At 40.6% G+C, this 23,812-nt stretch overlaps 1 protein-coding gene across 1 annotated transcript; it reads left to right on the top strand.

The window, feature by feature from the left end:
* Positions 1-557: 557 nt before the first annotated feature.
* Positions 558-21,632, top strand: LOC120434139. The gene is made up of 3 exons (XM_039601697.1): positions 558-1,099; positions 21,138-21,233; positions 21,312-21,632. The coding sequence occupies exons 1-3, from the start codon at positions 581-583 to the stop codon at positions 21,630-21,632; spliced, it is 936 nt and encodes a 311-aa protein (XP_039457631.1). The 5' UTR covers positions 558-580.
* The last annotated feature ends 2,180 nt before the right edge of the window (positions 21,633-23,812 follow it).

Genomic DNA, 23,812 nt, shown 5'->3' with positions numbered 1-23,812 from the left:
AAAGCTATGGTATGTATTATTCTTAAATAGTTTTCAGTTGATTACTTTGAATTTGTTAATTGTTTAGAATTGCGCCCTTTTTTTGGTTTGTCTTCACAGGCCCTGTTACTGCGAGTCCACGTCAGTCCAAAACTTATCAGAAAAATCCAACTGTCCACTGTTCCAGAATCTGTGAAGCAGCTTCAAGATGAACTACAAGCAAAGCTTGGACTTGAAGGTGACTTTGCAATACAATATGAAGACCCAGATTTTGGGAACGCACTTTGCAACCTGATGGATATTAATGAGCTACCCACTGGACGGGCAGTGTTGCACTCATTTGGGAGGAAAATGCATCAGCCTCGCCACCACAGACTCCATCTGATCATAACGCCATCTCATCTATTGATACAGCCAGTGTGAGTTCAGCATCTTCTTTCAGCCCATCCTCATCCACCCAGACCTACATGCGTAGCACTTCACAGTGGCCAAATCCATTTCCTATCCCAATCTTTTCCTATGATGTAGAGTTAAAACTTCGCAAGGGCAATGAGGTATATGAGAAAGCAGGGCAAATTTAAGTGTAACAAGAGACATCAAGATGGAAATTCTAGACAAGCTGGCACAAGAAATGTTTGCAATCAAAGCCTACCCTGACAAGAATGAAATAACATCTGTTGCCCGGGAGCTAGTTTCCAAACATCCCTGCCTCAAAGAGCCCGGCAATGGCACAGGACATGATGGTTGGGCAACAAGCATTAAGTTCAAGCTTGGCAACTACCGTTCCAAGCTAAGTCAAGCTGGATGTAGTGAAGTTGCAGTCAATCGAAAAAGAAGAGGGGAAGAAGATGACAGTGGATCAAATAGATTTTCCTTAAAGAAACCAAAGCGAGGTGAAGTCAACTTTATCCCTGATGCCCCAGAAAACTACAATGATGAGTCTCTTGAAAATGAAAGATGCATTTTGGAAGATGAAATGAAGAAGAGGGATAAGAACATGGCACTCATCACCCAAAAGATGGACATCACATTCTCTCTCAGGAGGAAAGAAGTTGTGGAGACGCAGCCCTTGGTCAAGGAAATGCAGCTCAGATGGCCAGCTCTCTTCTTGAAAGAACAGGTAAGATAATCTCTTAAATATTTAAAGGAAAACTTCCATTTTTTTTCAGTGTGGTCTTATTTCTAGAATGGAAAACATTCATTTACTCACCCAGACAAATTTCAAGGCATTTGGAGTTGTTAGAAAGAAATTTTAATCCCAATGTCAGTCATTTTGCAGGAGAGAGCTGAGCCACGGTTATGGGGAAAGGATTCACTGAGACAACTAAGAAATGCCTGAATTAAGCCAAAAACCACTCTGGAGGGTTTTTAATATAAGGAAATAACATTAAAATGTGTTTAAAAGCTCCAAAAAGTTGATTTTACATGATATAGGACCTTTAAAATTTCTTCTGAACAACTCCAAATGCCTTGAAACTTGTCTGGGTGAGTAAATGAACGTGAGCTCCATTTCTTGTGCCCTTGACAAGCATCTGTTTGTATCACTCCAATGTCTTGTAGAAAAGGTTGAAGGCTACCGTTGAGCTTACTGTGTATAATAATGGATTGCATTTATTTCGCTCTTTGCTGGGCACCCAAAGCGCTTTACAATTCCACTACTCATTCACTCTCACATTCACACATCGGTGCAGTTATAGCCACAGCTGCCCTGGGGTAGACTGACAGAAGCGACGGTGCCATATCGCACCATTGGCCCCTCTGGCCAACACCAGTAGGCGGTAGGGTAAAGGGTCTTGCCCAAGGACACAACGACCAGGACAGAGAGAGCTGGGGGACAGAACCAGCATCCTTCCGGTTACGGATGAGCTTCCCAACCCCCTGAACCACGGTCGCCGCTAGGGCTGTGCGATATGACCAAAATCTCATATCCCGATATTAAGACATCTATCGTCCCGATAACGATATAAATCACAAAAATGTAACATTTTCTGTAAATTCTGTGAATCTCGGGCAGCTCGACTTGCGTGAAGTGTTTCCAGCTGGGCGTCGCGTACCTGGAGTCGAGTGTTTTAACTGATGCATGAAACGATGCATTTTTAGACATAAGTTGTAACGGCCGCCGTTTTCTTTGTGAGTATTTATTACACAGCGTGCTGCGGGGAAAAGCCTGTTCTAACGTTTGAGTCTAAGGTTTATTTTTTAGCACCTGGCGGCTCTTTTTTTGCTTCTCATCCGTAAATACTCTGCATCTTTCACGTGATTCAGTTTATTTTGAAAAGTCTCAACAGGATCTTGAGCTTTATTGTGAAAGGTTTATGTGGAAAATAAACAAGCGGACACGAGGTGGTTTTACCGTCGTTGTTGCTAACGACAACGCATAAAACAAGCGCTTGTCCGTCTGTAATGTGGTTATATTAAATATAAGAGAAAGAGAGAACTTTAGGAAATTAATATAACCACTACAGTGACCATCAAAATAATGAAAAAATATTGCCGTAAACAGTTTATTTTGCGACACCACGAAACAAACATAGCGTAAAATGAAACGATAGACGTTTTTCTATCGTCATCCGATATATATATCGTTATATCGAACAGCCCTAGCATCAACTTAGATTGTCTAACTAAACACAATGAGGCAGATTACATGGACGTTCATAGAAACCTTGTCTGGTAGCGAGGGCAGTGAGACGAGAAGAGATGAGAACCAGTGTCATGGCCTTTTTAAGTTCTGGCGTTTATTTTGTGAAAAATATAAATAAAAATCAACCCAATAATTTCTTACAACTTAAACATAAACAAAAGTTAACTTAATCTGATTCAACAGGTTCAAAAAGTGGTCAAAAATCATTTTAAATCCTCCCGTCGTCCCAACCCAGATAGCAAGACGACACTGAATCTATGTTGATTTTTCATCCGAACCGTCGTATATGGTCGGGGTTGAAATGCCAATGTTGTAACAACACTGAAATACTGTGGTAAACCGACGGTCTTACTATAGGGACGTTGTTACGATGTTGATTCACCGTTGTTTTTTTGTCATTGATATTTGATCCATTTATAGTCGACCAGGTGACAACAACAACGTGGAGAAAACGTCTATTTATAGTTGACGATCATTCGGCTCCGGTCACCATCAAAAACCATTGATTTGTAGTTGAGCATTAAATTGCATTGCAACTGATCGGGTATAAAGTACCAGAGAAAGTAGATTTATTGTTCATTTGTTATCAATGACTTGGTCTAGTTCACCAGCTTTAAAAAATCGTGTCTCACGTGCAATTTATGTATAGTTGACCGAAATTAAAGCAGCGATCACTTGGACTATTCCGCAGCACCCTCTCACATTGGTACATCCCCATTGTCTTCTACAGTAGAGCGGGACATTTGATTTACTCTCAGCGGAATTGACCGGAGAAGGCATCAGGTCATGCACTGCACTGGCCTGCACCACGATTAGTATAAGGTAAGAATGAATGATTTTTTTTCCCTACTCGTTATTTCCATGTTTGCATTTGAATAACAGTAAAAAACTCGTTAATGTTGTACATTAACGAGTTTTTTACTGTTATTTACGAGCCGGAAATTGTGTCTACTTCTTACAGTCCGCAACAAATAAATTGCACTGCGAACAAAGTATATCAACAAAGAAAACATTTTCGTTTCATAATTTCTTCGTTATATTCCTTACAAAGCTAGCTTTAACGCTCGAGGTTTCCTTTGTTCTTGCCGTCGCCTCGGCGCTTGACCCAGACTTTCGCTCTGTAGTTGCTTAGTACTACAAAAATTCTAAATCTGTGATATATGATTGATAAACATAAAGTTAACTGTATAAACGTGTTCAATGACTTTACTTTTGATGATTGGAGAGCACTCGCAATTCAATTCGCACACCGAAAACTTTAGACTCAGTTTGAATGCTCACGCGGCATGCCCATGTGACTGCACGCTTGCACGGGTACATGACTTTCCGTTTGTGCCTTGAATAATGAATAAGGCTACGTCCACACGCACCAGCGTATTTTTGAAACCGCTGATTTTTCTATGCGTTTGCACCTTTTGTCCACACGTAATGTATGTCTGGCCGTACATTGTGTTTGTATTTCCAGGCACATTTCACGAAGCAGAACGCAGTCTTCAGAGATATCCACGTGAACGCTGTGATACGTCTGACCTTCAGTCCGAAGAAGAAACCCAGACCAGTCTTAAAAGAAAGCACAAGTAAAACCCTTTTATTCACAAACATATCTTTGATTGTTAAGAATTTATGATCTTGTCGTTTATACATATCTGTGGTGCTTGCATACTGCAATATCACCACATAATATAGTCCAAAAAGTGGAAGTTTGTAAACTTTTAAAATGCAAAGCCGTGTACACTTGTGCACTTCAAAAATTCATTGTATACTGTACCTTCTTGCACGTCTCTGTTTCCTGTGTGTGTTGTTAGAAATCAAACTAACTTTAGGAAACAATATGCCAAAAGCATATTTACAATTACTTAAGACCGTTTTTAATTTCTTTTCTTTAGACCAAATCCCTGTACACATATACGGACTCAGAGGATGAGCAGCCTACAAAAAACGGTTTCCCCAGGCCCCTCGAGTGAAAATACCAGGTAATAAAATACTGTCTAGTGTCTGTGTACATATCTGTGTCTGACACGAGGAAACTTTTTTGACAAGTTGTCTGTATTCTTAAATACTTAAAAAATTATCTTTTTCTAAACAGCCCTCATCACTCCGCAGTCTGCCCCCCAGCCCACTGATAGCAACCATCATAATGCCCCACCCAGCTTCCGGCACCTTTCGCCACTCCGGCACTGTCAATAGAAAATTGTACTGGTAGTCAGTATAAGCTTTTAATGAAATAAGTTTGCATATGATAGAATACTGTATGTTGACCTTTTGATGACTTAGACTGTTGTCCACTACAAGACTGTTTTATAAATTCTTTCTCACAGCTGAATAAGCTGTTATTATTTCACTCCTGCCAGGAAGAGGCGAACTGGACGCTCTTATCTGACGCTCCCTAACAAGAAGAGAGGCCGCGTCTTTCTGTATCCCACAACACACATGCATACACCTAAACCGCTCTTATCTTCACTCCCTACGCACTAACTTTCCTCTGCCTATGAATAGACGTATTCACTGTTGTATTATTTTTGCATATAAATAAAGACAAGTGCAAGAACAGAGCGCTGATCACAGGGCCCCCACTCTGTTGTGAGCGTTCTGTGACCGCCCTTGCAAGTAAAGATCTACAGTGTGTGTCTCTTCACTCTTAGACTCTCAGCTGAAGAAGTGTCATTTAGAATAAATCTCTTGACAGGCACAAACCGACACAGCTTTGCGATCTCGCCAGCATGCAGAGTCTGATGTCTTCCCTATAGATGGTATGCTTTTGAAAAAGCTTTAAAGCTGCATCACAATGTCATTGTACTCTTATCTAAAAAAAAAACAACAATTTATACTCCTGAATGTCATCTTGTTGTGATTTTTTTTTTTTTTCTGTAGATTCCAGAGACTCTGTGAGGCCACTATTACAAGGCAAGTTTGAAAATCTTGGAATTTCACAGTTTACATGGTATAACAAATATATGTGACAGGCAAAAACTAGTAAACACTTTTAGCAGTTACAAGAACTAACAAATGAATATCCAACAAAAGGGAATAGAAATACATTGTACTGCCAATACTTTGGTTTATTCTTTGTATGACTTGAAAATCAGGCTTTAGGGAAAACTAAATGACATGTTTCTATCATCAATTACATGAAGTAAACACACAAGCACTTGCATACACATTTAAGACATGAGACACGCTAATTCCATCTCATAAAATGTGTCTATAGGTGAGACGCTTATGCGTTGATTGGTGCTGCTGGACCACACTGGAGGTGCGAGTCCGCCGTGTAATGGTTTATGCCATTACAAAGGAGCTGGCTTCTGTACTCAACTGGGCAGGGGAAAAAAACCAAGGACCAGACAAAGCAAAAAAAGGGCATTTAAAGAGACAGCGCTGTGCAGATGCATATTTGGTAAGTTTTAACATTTATTGTAGTTTTATGAGCCTAAAGTGAACAATAAAGGGATCAATTGATGTGCTGGGTGCGTTTCACATTTCCTATGTCTGTTTTTTTGCTATATTACTTTGTCTTTCTTAACAAGACTTTCATGTCCGGTTAATCTGGAGATGGAGTCTTTGGTCTTCGGCTTGTTTTGTCCTCGGGTTGTACACTTTGTACAGGATACACGGCACACCATGCTAAGACATATCACATTTTCAGCTTATAGCTCTTTGGGAATCAAATGCGGCAGTTTGCTGATTTCCGCCTGGTGACTTTCATGCTTATCAGCCTAGGAGTTTACATACTTTCTCCCTGCTGAAGACAATTAACAAGAGCTTATTCATGTGCTCTAATTCCCTTTTTTGTCTGTGTGTCTATTTTTGTCCTAGATGGCCTGGCGCAGCAGGTAGGGGCGAACTCTATGTCTGAGTTAGTCTTTGCTTAAGCAGTCCAGAAATGGCTCAGATATGCTCCAGATCGCACGGTGGGCGCACAGGACGCACATCATCCATCCCCATCCCGGAGTAAATAATAAAAAGTGACGTGAAACATAGAAATGTAAATAGGAAACTTTGTCTTTTAATAAAGTAATTTGCAAATGATACATGTCTATTGACCTTTTTTTTTTTTTTGTTTTGTTTTTTTCAATAAAAAGCAACTGTACGAAAAGAGGTGGAAAATCAACACCATAGCTCAACAGTGTTTCAATATCAGAATCTGACATTGTTTCAATGTCAACAGTGTTAGAAAATATAACGTCGAATCAATGTCAGGTTTCAACATTGATTCAACATCAAAACCTGACGTTGTTTCAACGTTAAAAATGGGTGCAAGAGTGATGTTGGGTCAACGTCACACTTCAACGTTGCTTCAATGACGTCGCCTGATATTGACTCAACATTGTTTCAATGTTTCCTTGCTATCTGGGAACTGACATTTGGCAAACAAAACATTTCCAGCACACCCCTCCAGGCTGCTCTTACTCCCTTAATTATTGGGAGGGTCCAGAAGTTAACAAACTAATCACTTTTACAAACCTTTTCCAAAAGTAAAATTAATTACAGATTTACAAAGCAAAACTAGGTAAGCATATTCTTACTGTTATAACAAACAGAACCTTTTAACAAATGTGTATTTTTATTGCAGGGAATAGGTAAGGTTAAAGTTTAACAACAAACACTGAGCCTCACTTTTGATATTCGCACACAACATGAAAAAACGGAGATCCAAACACTGTCTCGCAGCCTTTTCTATTAAAATGCCTCATAGAGCACTAAATCTGGTACCTGAACACAGTGAAATATCTTCATTTTAACATATTTATGGCTGTCATGAACCAGCATCTCTCTGGTGTCACAGGTGTTTTAATACCTGTGCCATGACGTCATGAGTCTGCACACAGACGTCGTGTTGAACAGATGGCGCTGTGGTGAGGTCAGAATAACTAAGAGCTGATTACGCTCAAAACTGAGACTTTTTGTCTGATTGTAAACAGCCTTGAAAGTTAAATGTTGCTACCTCATAGTCATAGTGGAGGCTAAAGTGATGCTCAGATAAAGACACCCACGGAGCCAAAGGAAGGAGGCAGCCGCAGGTCTCTCTCAAGGATGGAACGCAAGATGAGCTCATACAGTGGCAATTAAACGTTATTAAAACAGCAAATAGCTTTTATCGCTGTGGTTGGTTTTAAGATTGATTTAAAACTTGCATTCTTTTCTAAACAGGAGAGTTCAGCTTATTCATTATATATAACACAGAAAACGAAGACATCATTTTATCATTGTTTAAATGAAAATGTGTGTCGGAAACATTAATAGATCAGTTCGCCCGCTTTTTGAAATATTCTCATTCCTACCTTATGAGTAAGCAACGGGTACACAGGCAATATTCTCGGGTGGGCAAAAGACGTGATAGAGGCGGATGGAAGTGAGGAGAGCGTGGAAAATAAAGGTTTTCTAACACAGACAAGAGCTTTTGTGTAAGTGCTGAAAATGGTTTTCGGGCCGTTTAAAAAAAAAACAAACAAACAAAAAAAACACAGGCAAGAGAATCGGGCCATGACGTCAGAAGCTCTGACAGCCTGTTCTTTGTGGGCGTTACCTATTTTCAATCAGCCAATAGGGAGCGTTGTTGTGGGCGGGGCCTGTTTCAAAGATGAAAGGTAAGAGAATCAGGCCGTCACATCAAAGTCAACCCAAGTCCATAAATAGCCAGGTGAAACCCACACTGGACAAGCACGTTTCTTGCTTACAGTCACGAGCGATTCACTGGGTGAACTTTTGTTCTGCTACCCTCAGTCTTATCTCAATATCTGATTCATTGTAACACCGAAGCTTTGTTCCAAATGTCAAAAATGAGCAACCTAAAAGCAAAACCAGAATTTGTGTGCACTCTGCCAAAAAGTGCACTGGACAAGCTTATTCAGGTTAGGAAAGCCTTCCAACACACTCTCTCTGAAAATCAACTTTTAAAAGAGGATACAAAGACAGCCAGACAGCAAATCAAACAGCTGATGGCCCAAATTTCACTGGTGCGTGCCAAGCTGGACCAGTATGAGATCCAAGCTGGAAAACTCACTGATGAATCAGTGTCACGCAAAGTGGAAATGAGCAGCGCCACCAAAGAAAAAGGGGATCAGACTTACTCAGGTCAGACCATCACCTTTGACCTTGAGATGAACCGTCTGAAACAGCAGCTTCAGCAGAGTGACAGCAAAATCCTGATCCTCAAACAGGAGAAGGACAGTCTGTCTGCCGAACTTGCACAGCTTCAGACACACGAGAAACCAACATTTGTGTGCACTCTGCCAAAGAGTACATTGGACGACCTTATTCAGGTTAGGAAAGCCTTCCTAAAAGCTCTGTCTGAAAATAAACTTTTAAAAGAGGATTCAAAGACAGCCAGACAGCAAATCAAACAGCTGATGGCACAAATTTCAATGATGCGTACCAAGCTGGACCAATATAAGATCCAAGCTGGAGAAGAAAGAGAGGATCAGACTTGTTCAGATCAGGCAAAGATCACAACCTTTGACCTTGAGATGAACTGTCTGAAAGAGCAGCTTCGGCACAGGGACAGCGAAATCCTGATCCTGAAACAGGGGAAGGAAAGTCTGTCTGCTGAGCTCGCACAGCTGCAGAAACACGAGGTCTCTCTGAAAGAAACTCAGTGGAATGAGAAAACACACAGAGAGAATCTGGAGCAGGAGAAGAAAGTCCAGCAGGAAGAAAATAAGAAAGTCCTGGAAGAGCAGAAAGTGGTGAAGGACACAGAAGAAATGCAGAAAAAAACGGACGAGCAGACCAAAGAATTAGCGCAGGCAAAGACAGAGGCAGTAGAGACGGCAACCCCAGAGTCGTCCTCATCAAAGGCTGAAATATCAACACTGGAGAAAACACAGAAAATGGAGGAAAAGTTGTGTGTCAACAGACTGATCCAGTTGGTGGTTTCTCAGGCCATAGAAAAAGTCTCCTCTAAATACAAGCTCTTCACAGAGCGCCTCACTCCTGACTGCATCAGCGATCGCCTGATTCAGAAAATCTGGCCTGAAATCGAGCTGAAACATTTGGATCTGTCCCGAAAATGGCTGAGAAATCTTGACAAGGCCATTCTCGAGGATCTATGCATAGCACACAGCTGCAAGGACAAACATTTGATTATGAAGCTGAGGGAACAGCTTGATAATATTACTGTCCCAGCCTTCACCAAAAAGCTGCTGTCATTACCAAGAAGAGTCCTCAGTGTCTCTAAACACAGAGAAGAGTACAAGGACGTGGTGAAAAACGTCACTCAAGATCTGGTAATGCACGCTATGAGCCAAGAAAATGAGACGACAACATGGCGTCCAGGAACATCAGATTTTATTATACAGAGGCTTTCCCATAAGATCTGGAACAAAATTCTGTCCAAACACTACAAAATGTCCTTGGAGAACATTGAACAACTCGCCCTGTCAGTATACAACGAACTCCATGACAGGTGGGATTCTCCAGGACTCTTAATGAAGTCAAGCAACCCAGTGGTTGACGAAGCAATCGTCAAAACCTTCAAGAAACATGCCAAACTGAGGAGCCAAAACATCATCTTTAGGGCTTTCTCGTGTGCACGCTAAAATTCAACTGACACGTGCATGTGACTATGTGACAAAACTCTTAAATTGGCTTAAAATATTCATTTAAATTGGGCATCTAAATTTAATTTTCAAACCAGAGTGGTTAAAGAGAACCACTCTTCTTCTCCCAACTTCCTTCCCTCATCACCAACTGGCCGAGGCAGATGGCCACCCCATCCCAGAGCCTGGGTCTGCCGAAGGTTTCTCTCTTTTAAAAGAGAGTTTTTCCTTCCCACTGTCGCCAAAGTGCTTGCTCTAGGGGTTGAGTTTTTGTGCATTATTGTAGGGTCTTGACCTTACAATAAAGCACCATGAGGAAGTGTTGTTGAGTTTGGTGCTGTTTCTTAAATCAAAATGTCCAATTACAACAGGACATTTTGAGTTAAGAAACAGCACCAAACCACAAAACAAAACAAAATAAAAAATAAAAAATAAAAAAAAATTTGAATTTGTGTTTTGTTTTATTGGCTGTAAATTTGCTAAGAATGTCATATCAGATTAGAATTGTGTGTCTCAATATCATGTATCATAGCATCACCCTGTAGTTCAATTTGAAGTGGATGTCATAGTAATGTCTTTCTGTATGTGTGTACAAACCGGTGGTGAAAAAAAACACCAGAGATACTCAAAGTATAACCGGTGTTTGAGGTTAGCTGGTTACATTTGTTTAGATATTCTACTTTCCGTGTTCCAGATCCCCAGAATTGATATTTTCACCGAATGGTCTTTTCTGCCTGCCAGTGTGTCAAGCAGTTTTCAAGATTAAACACCTTGGCAAAGACAAAAAAGCTCCCCACTCTTGGAAATGCATCTAGCCTTCATAACAATATTATTTTCAGACAACAATTAATTATTTTAATTTTGAATAGAAAGCCTTCAAGCTGGTTTTATTTAGATTTATTTAGATTGCGTTCACCCTCAGACTGAAACATCTGACTTAAAACTGATAAACAGGATTTTAAAGGAGGGAGCGATGGACACTGAGCAGCAGATCAGTCCGTGTAGAAACAGGACATAAGTTTAAGGAACAGGAGGATCATTTGATTGTGATCATTTATGATCTGACTCAGTGATGCTGGCTTCTCTCCTGGACACATCTTTCATTTACATGCAGGTCACTGATGTAGAATAGAACAGAATAGAATAGGGCTTAATTAATCTCTATGGGAAGGAAAAACTCACTTTCACAATGTTTCAGTAACTGCTGACAATCATTTCATAAATTTTATCCTAATTTAACCTGTTACATTCTTTAGAAAAGATGATCCAGTGAAATAGCCTTTGAAAAAGGATCTCTTCACATGTAAACAATTATTTAATACATGCATGCTACAGATTTGATAATTAAAGCCTCTCATTTCCCCTTTGATTTAATGACTGATGTTGTAATGGTTTGACACAAAGTGAAATGATTTAATGCACAGCAGAAAGTGCATATTCAAATTCATCTCCACATTAAGATGAGTAATGCCTTCAGACATTATATCTGTGGATAAATCAGGCAGAAGGTCAGAGTGCTACAAAACACAGCCACGTGATCTAGATTAAAACATTCTGCATGACTCGGTCTCTTTCTAGTCGTCCTGTGGATGTCAAGTGCACATCAGGAGTAGAAGTTCTCGGCCAGCTTCCTCATTCTTTTATTGCAGTGTGCTGGTGGGCCAGACGGACGGTGGTCTGCCATCTTTGCTGCAACTGCAAACATACAAAATCCCACCTCATCTTCAGGTTGCTGCTCTGTGCTGGCCCCTTTCAGCTCATCTTTGTCAGGGTTTGGATGGAAGACTTTATAATAAATAACTTTACATCCACAGTCTAATACTTAAACTGCAACAACACAGGCAGCTGTGATTAAAGCGTGCATGGGCTCTATCACAAAATCAGGAGGATCTGTGCTCATCTTCCAGCACCACACAGCACAGAGGATGCAAATATCAGTCAGTATATACCCGTGATAGAGCGCAGTCCTGCACCGCGTCTTCCCCTCAGCCACATTAAACCAGCCCAAATACCCAATGAGGCCAACAGCGGCTCGATAAAGCCATTCTCCACCAGGACTTTCCATGAAGTTCATCGTAGATCGCCAAGCGAAGAAGAATAAAACCAGCCAAGAGCAGATGAAGTGGGCAAAGATGAAGCAGGGCAGCACGGAGGCAAAAGGAGAATGAAATAGTTGATGCTCATTTTCATCCACTCAGGCCAAACAGCTCCATTTCCAGCTCTGCTTAAAGTATTAGCATCGCCGCAATGACTTGTCTTCACTGGGCATCTAGAATCTTTTGGTGCTGACCCTTAGCAGGCAATGTTGTGCCCTTAAACAGGGGAAATAGTGAGGAGAGGTGAAAGAACGGCACAGACACGCAGCTCTCACTCTCACTCGTCTGTATTGAGTGAAGGAGGCGCGCGAACCCACCTACTGGAGCCCTGAGGCATTACCAATGGATCGACGCACAATCAACCCAGACAGAACTTTCACTACTTATCTCCCTCTATATTCCCACTGCATATTCTATTCGAAAACAGTCAAAGCAACAAATAAAACATTAATAAAGACATGACATGAAATGTAAGGAACAGAGATGTACAACTCCAAAACTAATCAAATTTATGAATTTATGATCCACCACATACTCCCCCTCAGAATAGATGTTGTCCTCAACATCCAAATGTTTAACATTTAGCACAAACGTGGAGTTATGACCATTAATATCACCAAAACCACATACAATAAACCATTGCATACTATAACTGTTTCTTGTACCTTATATGTACTCTACAAAAATAGTTTCACAAGCTGGAACTCTTTTCATACATTCTTTAGTGTGGGTTATTACCCAAAGTCTTTCAGTGTTCTCATACAGTCTGTATGAATTACAGTGTCCATGCAGTTACATTAACACAGTCTGCTGCTGGCTTGTAAACAAAGTCCTTTTAGTGCAGCTTGTCAAAGCAGTCACTCTCTCCTTTGACAAATGTCCATGAGAGTGATATAAGTGGCTGTAGCCATGTGGTGTGCTTGAATGTATGTGTTAAGCTGCAAGCTCAATATGAATCAGTTCAATGTCCAAAAGTCACTTTGAATATGAATTCTGTGTTAAACAGTCCATTTACTTGTGGTTGGTGTGGAGTGTAAGTACATTGTCTCTGTTCAGTAATGTGTTTCGTGTGTGATCACAATGTTTCTTTTCACTCAAGTCCATACAGTTATCAGTGGCAGTATGCCTGAACAGTCTGTGGAACCATGAAGTGTGTATGATGTGATGGTGTTCTCAGGTTATAACAAGCTGGTGAACCAAGCCGATCATATGTGAAGATCTTTGGTGGCTTGCGCTCTCTACTTGGTCGCTGACGCTCTTGCTCACTGGTCCTGCTGTGTTTGTCTGGAACAGGTACAGGAACAGGTTCCTCCACTGATGGTTCCTCCACATAATTTTCCTCTTGGTCAGGTAGTTGTTCACATTGGTTCAGTACTTCATGTTCATTCTCTGGCTCAGATGACATGTTTTCCACTGTTTGAAGGTGTTTGGCTGGTTCATCAGTGCTCATAGGATTCAGTGTCGGAGGGTAAAGTGGCTCAAATGGCTGCTGAGATGACACTGGATAGTACTCATCATCGTCATCCTCTTCCTCAGCTTGTTCCACTTCCTCACTTGTCTCCACAGCTCTTTTTCTTGTTCGTGGTCGCACTTCAGTTTTAACAGGCAGATGGTCACATGGCAGAAGAAGATTGCGATGCAATATTCTTGATCTCCCTTTTGCTTTCTCAGGTCTGAGTTCATAAACTGGGATATCTCTGCTGACCTGACGAACGACTGTGTGAACCACATCCTCCCAGTGGTTCCTCAGCTTGCCTGGACCTCCTCGAGGTGTCATGTTCCTTATTAAAACACGATCACCTGGCTGTAATACTGAGCTCCTCACCTTGCTGTCATAATGTCTTTTACTTCTTACAGCTGCTTTATGAGCGTTTTCTCTGGTGATCTCATATGCTTCTTCCATGCCTTGTTTCCATTTTACCATGTAGTCATGATGATTGCCATCTCCTTGTTCTGAGGTCAAGCTGAACAGCATGTCGATTGGCAATCGTGGGGAGCGTCCGTATAACAAGTAAAAAAAGGGAAAATCCAGTTACCTCGCTATGGGTACAATTGTAGGCATAAATCAGTTTGTTAAGCGAGTCCTTCCAGTTAGTTTTCTGACTCTCTGAGAGTGTTTTCAGCATCTGGAGTAGTGTCCTATTAAACCGCTCCACCTGTCCGTTCCTTGGGGATGGTAGGGAGTAGTCCTGGACCCAGCAACTCCACAGTAGTTTTTCAGTTGTGCAAACAGATGATTTTCAAATTCAGCACCTTGATCATGATGTATTCGTGCTGGAAAGCCAAATCTTAAAGCATAGTCATTAAAGATTTTGTCTGCAGCCGTTTTACCTGATTTGGAAGTTGTGGCATACGTTTGGGTGAAGCGTGTGAAATGGTCAATGACTACAAGGATGTATTCATAACCCCTTGCACTTGTCAAGGTGCAGGAAATCAATTGAGACAAGTTCAAATGGTTGAGTAGTGACAATATTAGTCAGTGGTGCTCTGCTCTCATGACACGGCTTCTTCTGTTTTATGCAAACACACCTTCTGGTCACATAATCCTCTACTTCCCGTTGCATATAGGGCCAGTAAAACCGGTCCCGTATCAGTGACAATGTTCTCTCTACACCTTGATGGCCCATTTCATCATGTAGCTCCTTTAGTACAGTACTTTTGTGTATTTCTGGTAGAACCAACTGTTTTCTGTTTGCTGTTTTTCTGTGCAAGATCCCATTGTCATCCATCTCCAATTTGTCCCACTCCCTCAGGAGACATATGATCTGTGGGCTGAGTTTTCTTAGTTCTGAACGTGATGGTTTTTCCTGTGCTAGTTTGCACTGAATTACAGGTCCAATAGTCGGATCACTTCTCTGGTCCTGTTTGATCTGGCCTTTTGTCAGTGGAATGATGGAAACATCTGTGGCCATGGCCGAACACCTGACTGAGACACCCATGGACCATGACACATTGGAGTCATCCTGCCTTTCCACTGCCTGTGTGGTTGCTCCAATTACATCGCATGCCATTTCCTCTGTGCATTCATTCATAAACGTTTCCATGTCTACTGGCATCCTTGAGAGGCTGTCTGCATCCACATTTTCCTTACCAGGGCGATATTTAATCGTGAAGTGGAAATCTGCCAGTTCTGCTACCCATCGACACCCTGTTGCATTCAATTTGGCAGTGGACAGTACATAGGTAAGTGGATTATTGTCGGTGTACACGGTGAAGAATGGTGCATAATATAGGTAATCACGGAATTTTTCTGTGACAGCCCACTTGAGAGCAAGAAACTCTAACTTGCCTGAATGCAGATGGTAATTCTTCTCAGCTGCAGTTAAAGTGCGGGAACCATAAGCAATCACACGAAGCTTTCCATTCTGCTTTTGGTACAACACGGCACCTAATCCCTGGCTTGACGATCAGTGTGGAGGGTGAATGGCTGTGAAAATTCTGGAAAGCCTAGAACAGGGGCTGAGTTAGACAGTCTATCAGCTGTTCCAGTGCTAATTGGTGCATGTCGGTCCACTCAATAGGTGTGCTCGAAGGGACACTACACCTGTTTCGCTTTGTTTGCCACTTTAATCTTGTGTTTCGCTGGGTCTCAGCATCTGCAGGTCCCTTGAGCAAGTCATACAGAGGATTTGCAATTCTGGCAAAATCCTTGATGTATTGTCTGTAATAACTTAATAGGCCCAACATTGCTCTTAGTTCACCAACAGTACCTGGCCGTTTGTTTTTCAAAGCTGTCACAGCAGCGGTGTCTGCGGGGTCTATCCTGCTTCCCTCTGCTGACACAATCCTGCCAAGGTACCTCACTTCTGTCCTGAACAGGTCGCACTTCCTTGGTTTGAGTTTGATTCCGTACTCCCTGAGTCGGCGCAGCACTTTCCTGACATCCTCAACATGATCCTCAAACGTTCTGCTAAAGACAAGGACATCATCGAGGTAAGGCACACATATTTCATCCCTTAACCCTTCTAAGCACTCCTCCATGCAGCGTTGAAATGCTGCTGGAGCATTCATCAGTCCAAATGGGATTCTGACCCACTCATACAGGCCCCAGGGGGTCACAAAAGCTGTTAGGTGTTTACTGTCTTTGCCCATGAACCCCTGGTGGTATGCTTTACCCTGGTCCAGTAGAGAAAAGAGAGTGTTGCCACCTAAGTTGTCCATGATGTCCTGTACTCTGGGAATGGGGTGGCGGTCTGGGTGAGTCTTCCTATTCAGCTCTCGGTAGTCAATACACAAGCGCAGTGTACTGTCTTTTTTTCTCACACAGACTACCGGAGAGGAGTAAGACGAGTTAGATTTTTCCACCCACCCCTGAGCTATTAGGTCCTGTAGGTAGTTTTTCATTTCCTGATACAAGGGTTTTGGTACAGAGAGATAAGTCCGTGTGACTGGCTCATTATCTTTCAATGAAATGTTCATTTGCAAGTTTTCAACACAGCCTATGTCATCATCAGATTTAGAGAATGACTGATTCTTCTCTTAACATCTGACTAACAGCTTGTCTCTGGTGGTCATTCAGGTGAGTCAAATCGACAGGTGGGTCCCATTGTGCACTTTTAGGTGTGTTCTCACCTGAGCTCTTAGCCTGGATGGGACAGACTGATGCAGTAGGAAGGCAGTCAGTTTTGAATACATTAGCAGGATATATTGACGCAACAGACTGCACAGTTCTAATAACAGTCCTACTTGGCAGTGTGATGTCATGGCTAGTGGGATTTTGTACACTAATGACAATTTTTGGTGTCATACCAGTCTTTACTAAAACAAGGGTATCACAGAACTCGAGTCCTTCAGGCCACTGTGGGTTCTCATGAGGCTCAAGATCAGGGTTCTATCTTCTTTGAAAGGTGGGGCTTGCACTCGACACTCGATTTGGATGGAGCTGTGTTTAGGCACTTCAACTCTCTCATTTGTTGTTCTTACACTGTGCTCACATGGCTGTCCCACTGTCACTGCATTAACAAAAGCTCTTGCCCTACTCTTTCTGAGGTGAGGAAAAGCTACTTTTACTGTTTTCATGAGTTTCTCTTTATTCTTATTGTTTGTCTGATCCTGTACTCTGTTTGCAACTAGGTGTGAAATCACATTAAAGCCAATTATGGGGCATGACTGTTGGTTGCCTTTTAATACTAACACAGGTATTAGCAGATCTTCATCATTAGCAGTAAGTCTGAAGCTTACCTCAAGCCAACCAATATATGGTATTTCCGTCCCATTGGCTGCTTCAAGTTGCAGTGGTTCAAGTGGGTCTACTAGTTCTGCTATATCTCTTAGTTGGACATCAGGCAAATGGGTCTGTTTCCAGGCCGCATCTACAGCACAAATTTGTGAACCTGTGTCCCAAAGTGCCTGGATTCTTTGGTTGTGCAGAAAGCACTGAATGAGACATTTCTCTCCTACAAGCTCTTTTACAGTAGGCGTTTTCACTGAATTACTTCTTTTCCTACACTTTGGTTTGCAACTTGACTGTGTTTCCTGTTTCTTAATAGATGAACATGTATATGGCTTACAGTATCTTTTGTGCACAGACCAGTGTGTCTCTTTGACAGTCTTTTGAGCAGTACAATGTTATTTTACAAACAGAACAACATTTTAACTTCATATTCTCTTCCTTTCCTTCACAGTTAGCACAATATTGGGACTTTTCAATGCTGTCGGTTGCCCCATGTCCCGTGGGAGCAACCTCCCTTAGTTTAAAGGGCTCCTTTATCTGATTTGGTCAGTCTAGGTGCTTTACAACCTGCACGGAAATGCTCACTACTCCCACACCTAAAACAATGCTGACAATATTCCTCACCTGCCTGCACACATGCAAAACATCTGGGGCGGTGACGTGGTGAGGGATAATATCGCTGTGGTGCAAATCTTTGTTGAAACTGTGCTGTCCCATGCACATGCCCAGGTCCATGTGCTGAGTGGTATTCCTGTGCTGCTGCAGGAAGGTGCTGGTGGTAAAATGGCATGCAGTTTTGTTCAGCCTTAATGGGGAAGGGCTGCTGAGGTGCTGGGGTTGTCTTTTGAATGGTTTCTCTGATTTGGGAAACTTCAGCCCTCAAGTCTTTCAGCAGTACCATGTCAGCACGCATTTCTTTTATTTCTGTTAGAAGATCAGGGGGTAGAGGAGCTGGTTTCTCTTGGGCTGTGCTTCTCTTTCCCACTGGGGAATCATTAGACTGGACAGTATTTACAGCTGTTACTCGTGATGGAGCGGCGTGTTTCTTTTTGTCCTGTCTTTCCTTTTCATTTGCGACTGCGATATTTACCTTCTCGAGCAATAACTCATCTGAAGTATTTGTTTGCAGGAGGTAAGGTTGCAGGTCACTTTTAATATTGTCATTCTGAAGACCAGTCAGGACAGTATGCATGAAAAGGCTCTGGACTAGTGCTGGGTCATACTTTAGACTGGACTCAACCTCCTGAGAAGCAAACAGGATTTTCTGTCTCAAGTCCATTGTCCTGATCAAGAAATTTTGGGGTGTCTCTTTACTACTCTGAACCTCAGAGGTAAGTTGTTTGTATAACTCTGTGGCACCTTTCTCCTGGTAATGAGACCTGAGGATTCTCCTAAGAGCAGGTAATGTGAGGTTTTCTTTTCCTTCAAGATAACTCCTTAGCTGCAAGCCTGGCGTGATAGCACAATTACAGCATCAGTGATTTCTGATTCTGGGTAGCCTCTATTGATCCCGCTTTCAATTTGTCTGGCCAGACTGGAAAATGTCAGCCTGTCTTTTTGCCCCGGCTCTCCTATTTGGCCTGATATCTTAAAATCTTTGCGCCACATGGAACTGTTTGGTGCTGTTGGAACAATGTTTCTCACTGGGGTGCGAGGACTTAAGGCAGGATTCATGCTATTCCTCATCAAGTCATGCATTTCACCCTCTTTTTGCTCTAAGAGCAGTCTTAATGTCTCTATCTCCTCCTGGCTACTTTCTTGGTCCTGAACAGCTGGGTCCACTGTTTCATTCACACTTTGTTTTTTATCCATTTGTATGTCACTTATAATGTCCTGGACATTAAGAAGTTCTGACATACCTTCGTCCTCTCGGGTAGCCAGCTCTGTTCGTTCAAGGTGCTTAACTAAATGTGAGACTAGCTGACTCTGCGCTTTATTAATCACAAACTCTTTTCCTGGTCTGGAGATTTGAAGTACATCACATAATTTAATCAGCTGCTCTAAGGTCAGTTGATACAGTGTTCCTTTAATCTCCAGCTCTAGCTTTTCTAATTCAGACTCCATGTTGTCAGAGGAGTTAGCACAAGCAGTCAGCTGAGAAATGATCAGACTTAGTTGGCTTTTACTGCCCCCTAGTGGTCACTTTTTCACTTCAGGATACAGACACCAACGTAGGTCTAGCAATGCCTCTGCTGCTTCGCTATGCTCCTTTCTGATACCTGGGTCGTCTGGGGGGGATGATCAACGAGAGGATTTCTCTTACAGGTCAGGGATGGTCCTCAAATCAATCATCCCAGCGGTGCCTCCAAATGTTGTGCCCTTAAACAGGGGAAATAGTGAGGAGAGGTGAAAGAACGGCACAGACACGCAGCTCTCACTCTCACTCGTCTGTATTGAGTGAAGGAGGTGCGCGAACCCACCTACTGGAGCCCTGAGGCATTACCAATGGATCGATGCACAATCAACCCAGACAGAACTTTCACTACTTATCTCCCTCTATATTCCCACTGCATATTCTATTCGAAAACAGTCAAAGCAACAAATAAAACATTAATAAAGACATGACATGAAATGTAAGGAACAGAGATGTACAACTCCAAAACTAATCAAATTTATGAATTTATGATCCACCACAGCAACAGCCATGAAACTCACAGAACAGGATTGAGAAAGTCACTTGCGTGTTATGAAATTATCCAAATTTGACCACAGGATGTTATTCTTACTTCATTCCTACATAACTATAAAATTAATGAAATTTTTGCAATGAATTTAAAATACAATTTATTGATTTATTTATTTTCTGCAATGCATCCTGTAACAATTGAAACCATTATTTTGTCTAATCAACATTTGATTAGGTATTCTATACACTTAATGTAAAATCTGCCGATCAGATTTTTCTTGTTTCTTTTTTTTTTTTCTAAAATGTGTCAGTTAGAATTTGTACTACCACTAAGAAAAAAAATCCAATCAAGACCTGACCAATAGATCAACCGAGACTAACTAAATGTTTTGAAATTAAGCTGTTTTAACCAAATTTGAAAACAATGTCATTTTTATATAATGTACCTTTAAAAGTTTTCTTCTATATTTTTTTTTGTTGCTTTGTAGATTTGTGCGGAATTCTCACGCATTACCACCAAGGATCTCATGAGGACCTTCATGACTGCCCTCGACACTTACTCACTTCGGCTGATTAAGCTGTATCAAGTTAGAAAAGCTGCTTTCCGCAATGACATGGATTCCCTGTTGCAGAAGTTTGATGAACAGGTAATATATAAAAATGTATTTGTGTCTGGTTTATGAGGAACCTGAAATTCCCACTGTAACGAAAGATACTTTATTAAATATTTACTAAATTGACTTAAAAATTGTTAGTTTTCAGAAAGTGTGTCCTGAATGGGATTATAAGCTAACAAGCAGCGCTGTGTGTTTGGCAGATGGCAGGTCATGACAGACAGTTCAACTCTCATCCCACTCATGGCACTTTTTGTTATAAATGTTGTAATAAGTGTGCTACATTTGTTACACATCAAAATTTACTTTAAAAAAAACCCTGACAAAACCATGAGCAAGTATCTGGAATAACTAATTTCAACATCTTATTTCTTAAGGCTGTATTTTTAGCAACAACACTTAATGTGTTTTAAAAACAAAATGGTAGGTTTATAAATGAGACTGAGTCTTATTTGATTTCCTTGTTTTAGGTCTCAAACATAGTCCAGCATCGACGAACCATCAGTTTGGCAGGGTTACCGATATTTGTTCGCGATGACGAGACCAAACTCTTCTTAACATATCTGGTGAGCATGCAAATCTACTCAATCTTCAGTTTTGGTTTTCAGAGACTTATATGTACTGTTGTTTTTTATTTTGCATAGGATACAGATCCAGTTGAGAGGGCAACCCGAGGTGTTACGGTGGGCATCCTCACTGTTCTGGAGGACTACGTGGGACCCAACTCGCAGTCCACAGTGATCAATACTGCCATTGTTTTGGAAGAGGACATTATTCTTGATGATCTGCCAGACCTTCCTACTGCCTTTGCCTACCTGTTTGGCCTACTTTATGGGCTCAACATGGAGTTTCCCAAAGAACTCAAGTACACATTTGAAGCTGTGCAACACATTTTTATGGAGTTGACATCTACCTGTTCCCAGAGGATAAGAAGCTTCAAAACCAAGCTCTTAACCAAAGTCTAACCTATTTGACAACATGTTCAACTCAAATGCAACTTGTGTAAGACAGAATGCAGCAATTTGTTTTGATTTACAGTTTTTGGGTTTCGTGGTAAGTTGCTCTGAAAAAAGTTAATTTCTGGCTTTAAGAAAATGGTAAGGTGCAGAAAGTTCTGAATCAATCTCTTCTGTTCTAACTTTACTTAATGTAGCTTGCATGACTGATTGCAGATTTCATGTATAACAAGTTTTTATACAATGTTGAAAGGGTTTATTCTAACTTGAACTGTTTTAAACAATTTTTATAATCTGGTTTTAGGTACATTTGTATTAGTTTTATAACAAATGTGGTGTGATACTGAACTTCAGAGGAAATTGAGTGGAGAGAGAGGAGTGTTGATACCATTACTATTAAAAGACAAGTGGTGGAAAAATTTGTTTGAAAGTTGTTTGCTGTATGGAAACCAGATATTCACATACCAGATGTTCACATCCTGCCATCTGATGTTTTGAATCTGTTTGTTAGTGACTATCTATCAAGATAGGTTTGATATTCTGTCTGACAATACCACACCTTTAAAATTGGATGAGTAACAATTGTTACAAAAATTTGACTTTTTTTGTGTTTTTGGAAGGACTTTATTTGTGGCTGAATGTTGTCAGTATGTTAAAAATGGCTGATCTCAAAAGTCAACATTGTCAATGGTGCAGTTGTGTTTGAACACAAAGTTACTTGAAAATCAACTGTGTAAACATTCATTGCTACAACAGGGAGCACCTCAAGAAAACTATAAAAGATACTTTTTCTAAACTTTAGGAAATTGGCAAAACAAAAAAAAATATGTTGTGTAAACTTTAGGAAATATGTTGCTAAAACTAATACCTTGTGTAAACTTTAGGAAATACGTTGCTAAAACTAAAACTAATACCTTGTGTAAACTTTAGGAAATACATTGCAAAATCAATAAAATATGGGTTAAGAAAAAGCAAAATTATTAATTTTGTAAACACAAAAACATTAGCTGAAGCAACTTTTCTCCTAAACTTAAAATTATAAGTTATCCATCAGAACCTAAAAACGTAAATGCAGTGGGTTGCCTTGAGTTTTTAAGTTTTCGCAACGTTTTTTTTTTTTTTTTTTTACAGTGTACATTTGACGACCTCCCCTGTACCAATGACAAATTTTGACATTTCATTATATATGAATGAAGATCTGGTTTGACGGCCATTACAGTAGTTTCTGGGTTTTTCAAAGGGGAGCAGTAAAGTTATAGGAGTCCAGGCTTTATATTGTAAAATAATCTGAATGTACAATGCATGACCCGTCACTTTATCCATGTTGGTCATCATGTAGAAAACTCCTGTTTCTGAGTTTAATTTCCAAATTTTATAATTTTTCTTGAAGGACTTGAAGACTCTGTCTTTTTTTTTTCTTCCTGTAGGTGGGCATGTTTGTGTGTAGAGGTCCTGTTCTGATTTTAGAGGTGAATCCACTAAGACCCACTGAGCTGGTTTGCAGTGATGGAGAGGGAAAGCTCTACTTTCTCTCCTGGAGAGAGTAATTCTCTGTTTGTTACAAACTAAACTTCAGGAGTTCAGATAGTTTGTAGTAAATCACAACACTACCCAAAGACCATCAGGGATGTTTTCCTTTTGGCATCAAATGTGCAATAAATCTTTGTTAAAAAACCACACAAAAAAAAAAACCAAGAACTGAAAACTTTATGCTCTATGCTGACCCCTACTTTTGATTTACATGGAGAAACTGACACATGTAACAAGCAAGGTTTATTAAAAATTAAGCTTTAAATGTTATCAAATGTTTAAGTTCTGTTCAAGATGAACAAGAAAGTCTAAAAGGAAAAATAAAATAAATCTGAAACTCTTTTTTTCTTGATGGCTCTTTGAGTGTTAGAAAAACAGCAGTTGATATGTTTTGTTAGTTTGTTTTGCTTTTAATTGCTGATTATTTGATTGTTGATTTGCCCATTAAAACAGATTTTATTTAATCAGAATTTGATTAAATTTCTGGCAGAGAGCTCTGGCTATTTTGATTAATTTTTGTACTCCTTTTGACCTCTTCAAAGGATAATTAAATATTAATGGTTTTCCACACAGATATATTCTGTTTTCAGAGGGTTTTCTCTAAATGTCACCTGTGTAAATTGAGATTTTGATTATGTAAGATTTTTTTGTAAATATAC

This window comes from Oreochromis aureus, linkage group 18 (genome assembly GCF_013358895.1).
Source record: "Oreochromis aureus strain Israel breed Guangdong linkage group 18, ZZ_aureus, whole genome shotgun sequence".
Classification (NCBI taxonomy): domain Eukaryota; kingdom Metazoa; phylum Chordata; class Actinopteri; order Cichliformes; family Cichlidae; genus Oreochromis; species Oreochromis aureus.
The sequence above is the reverse complement of the archived record's forward strand: the minus strand, read 5'-3'. Positions and strand labels throughout refer to the sequence as shown.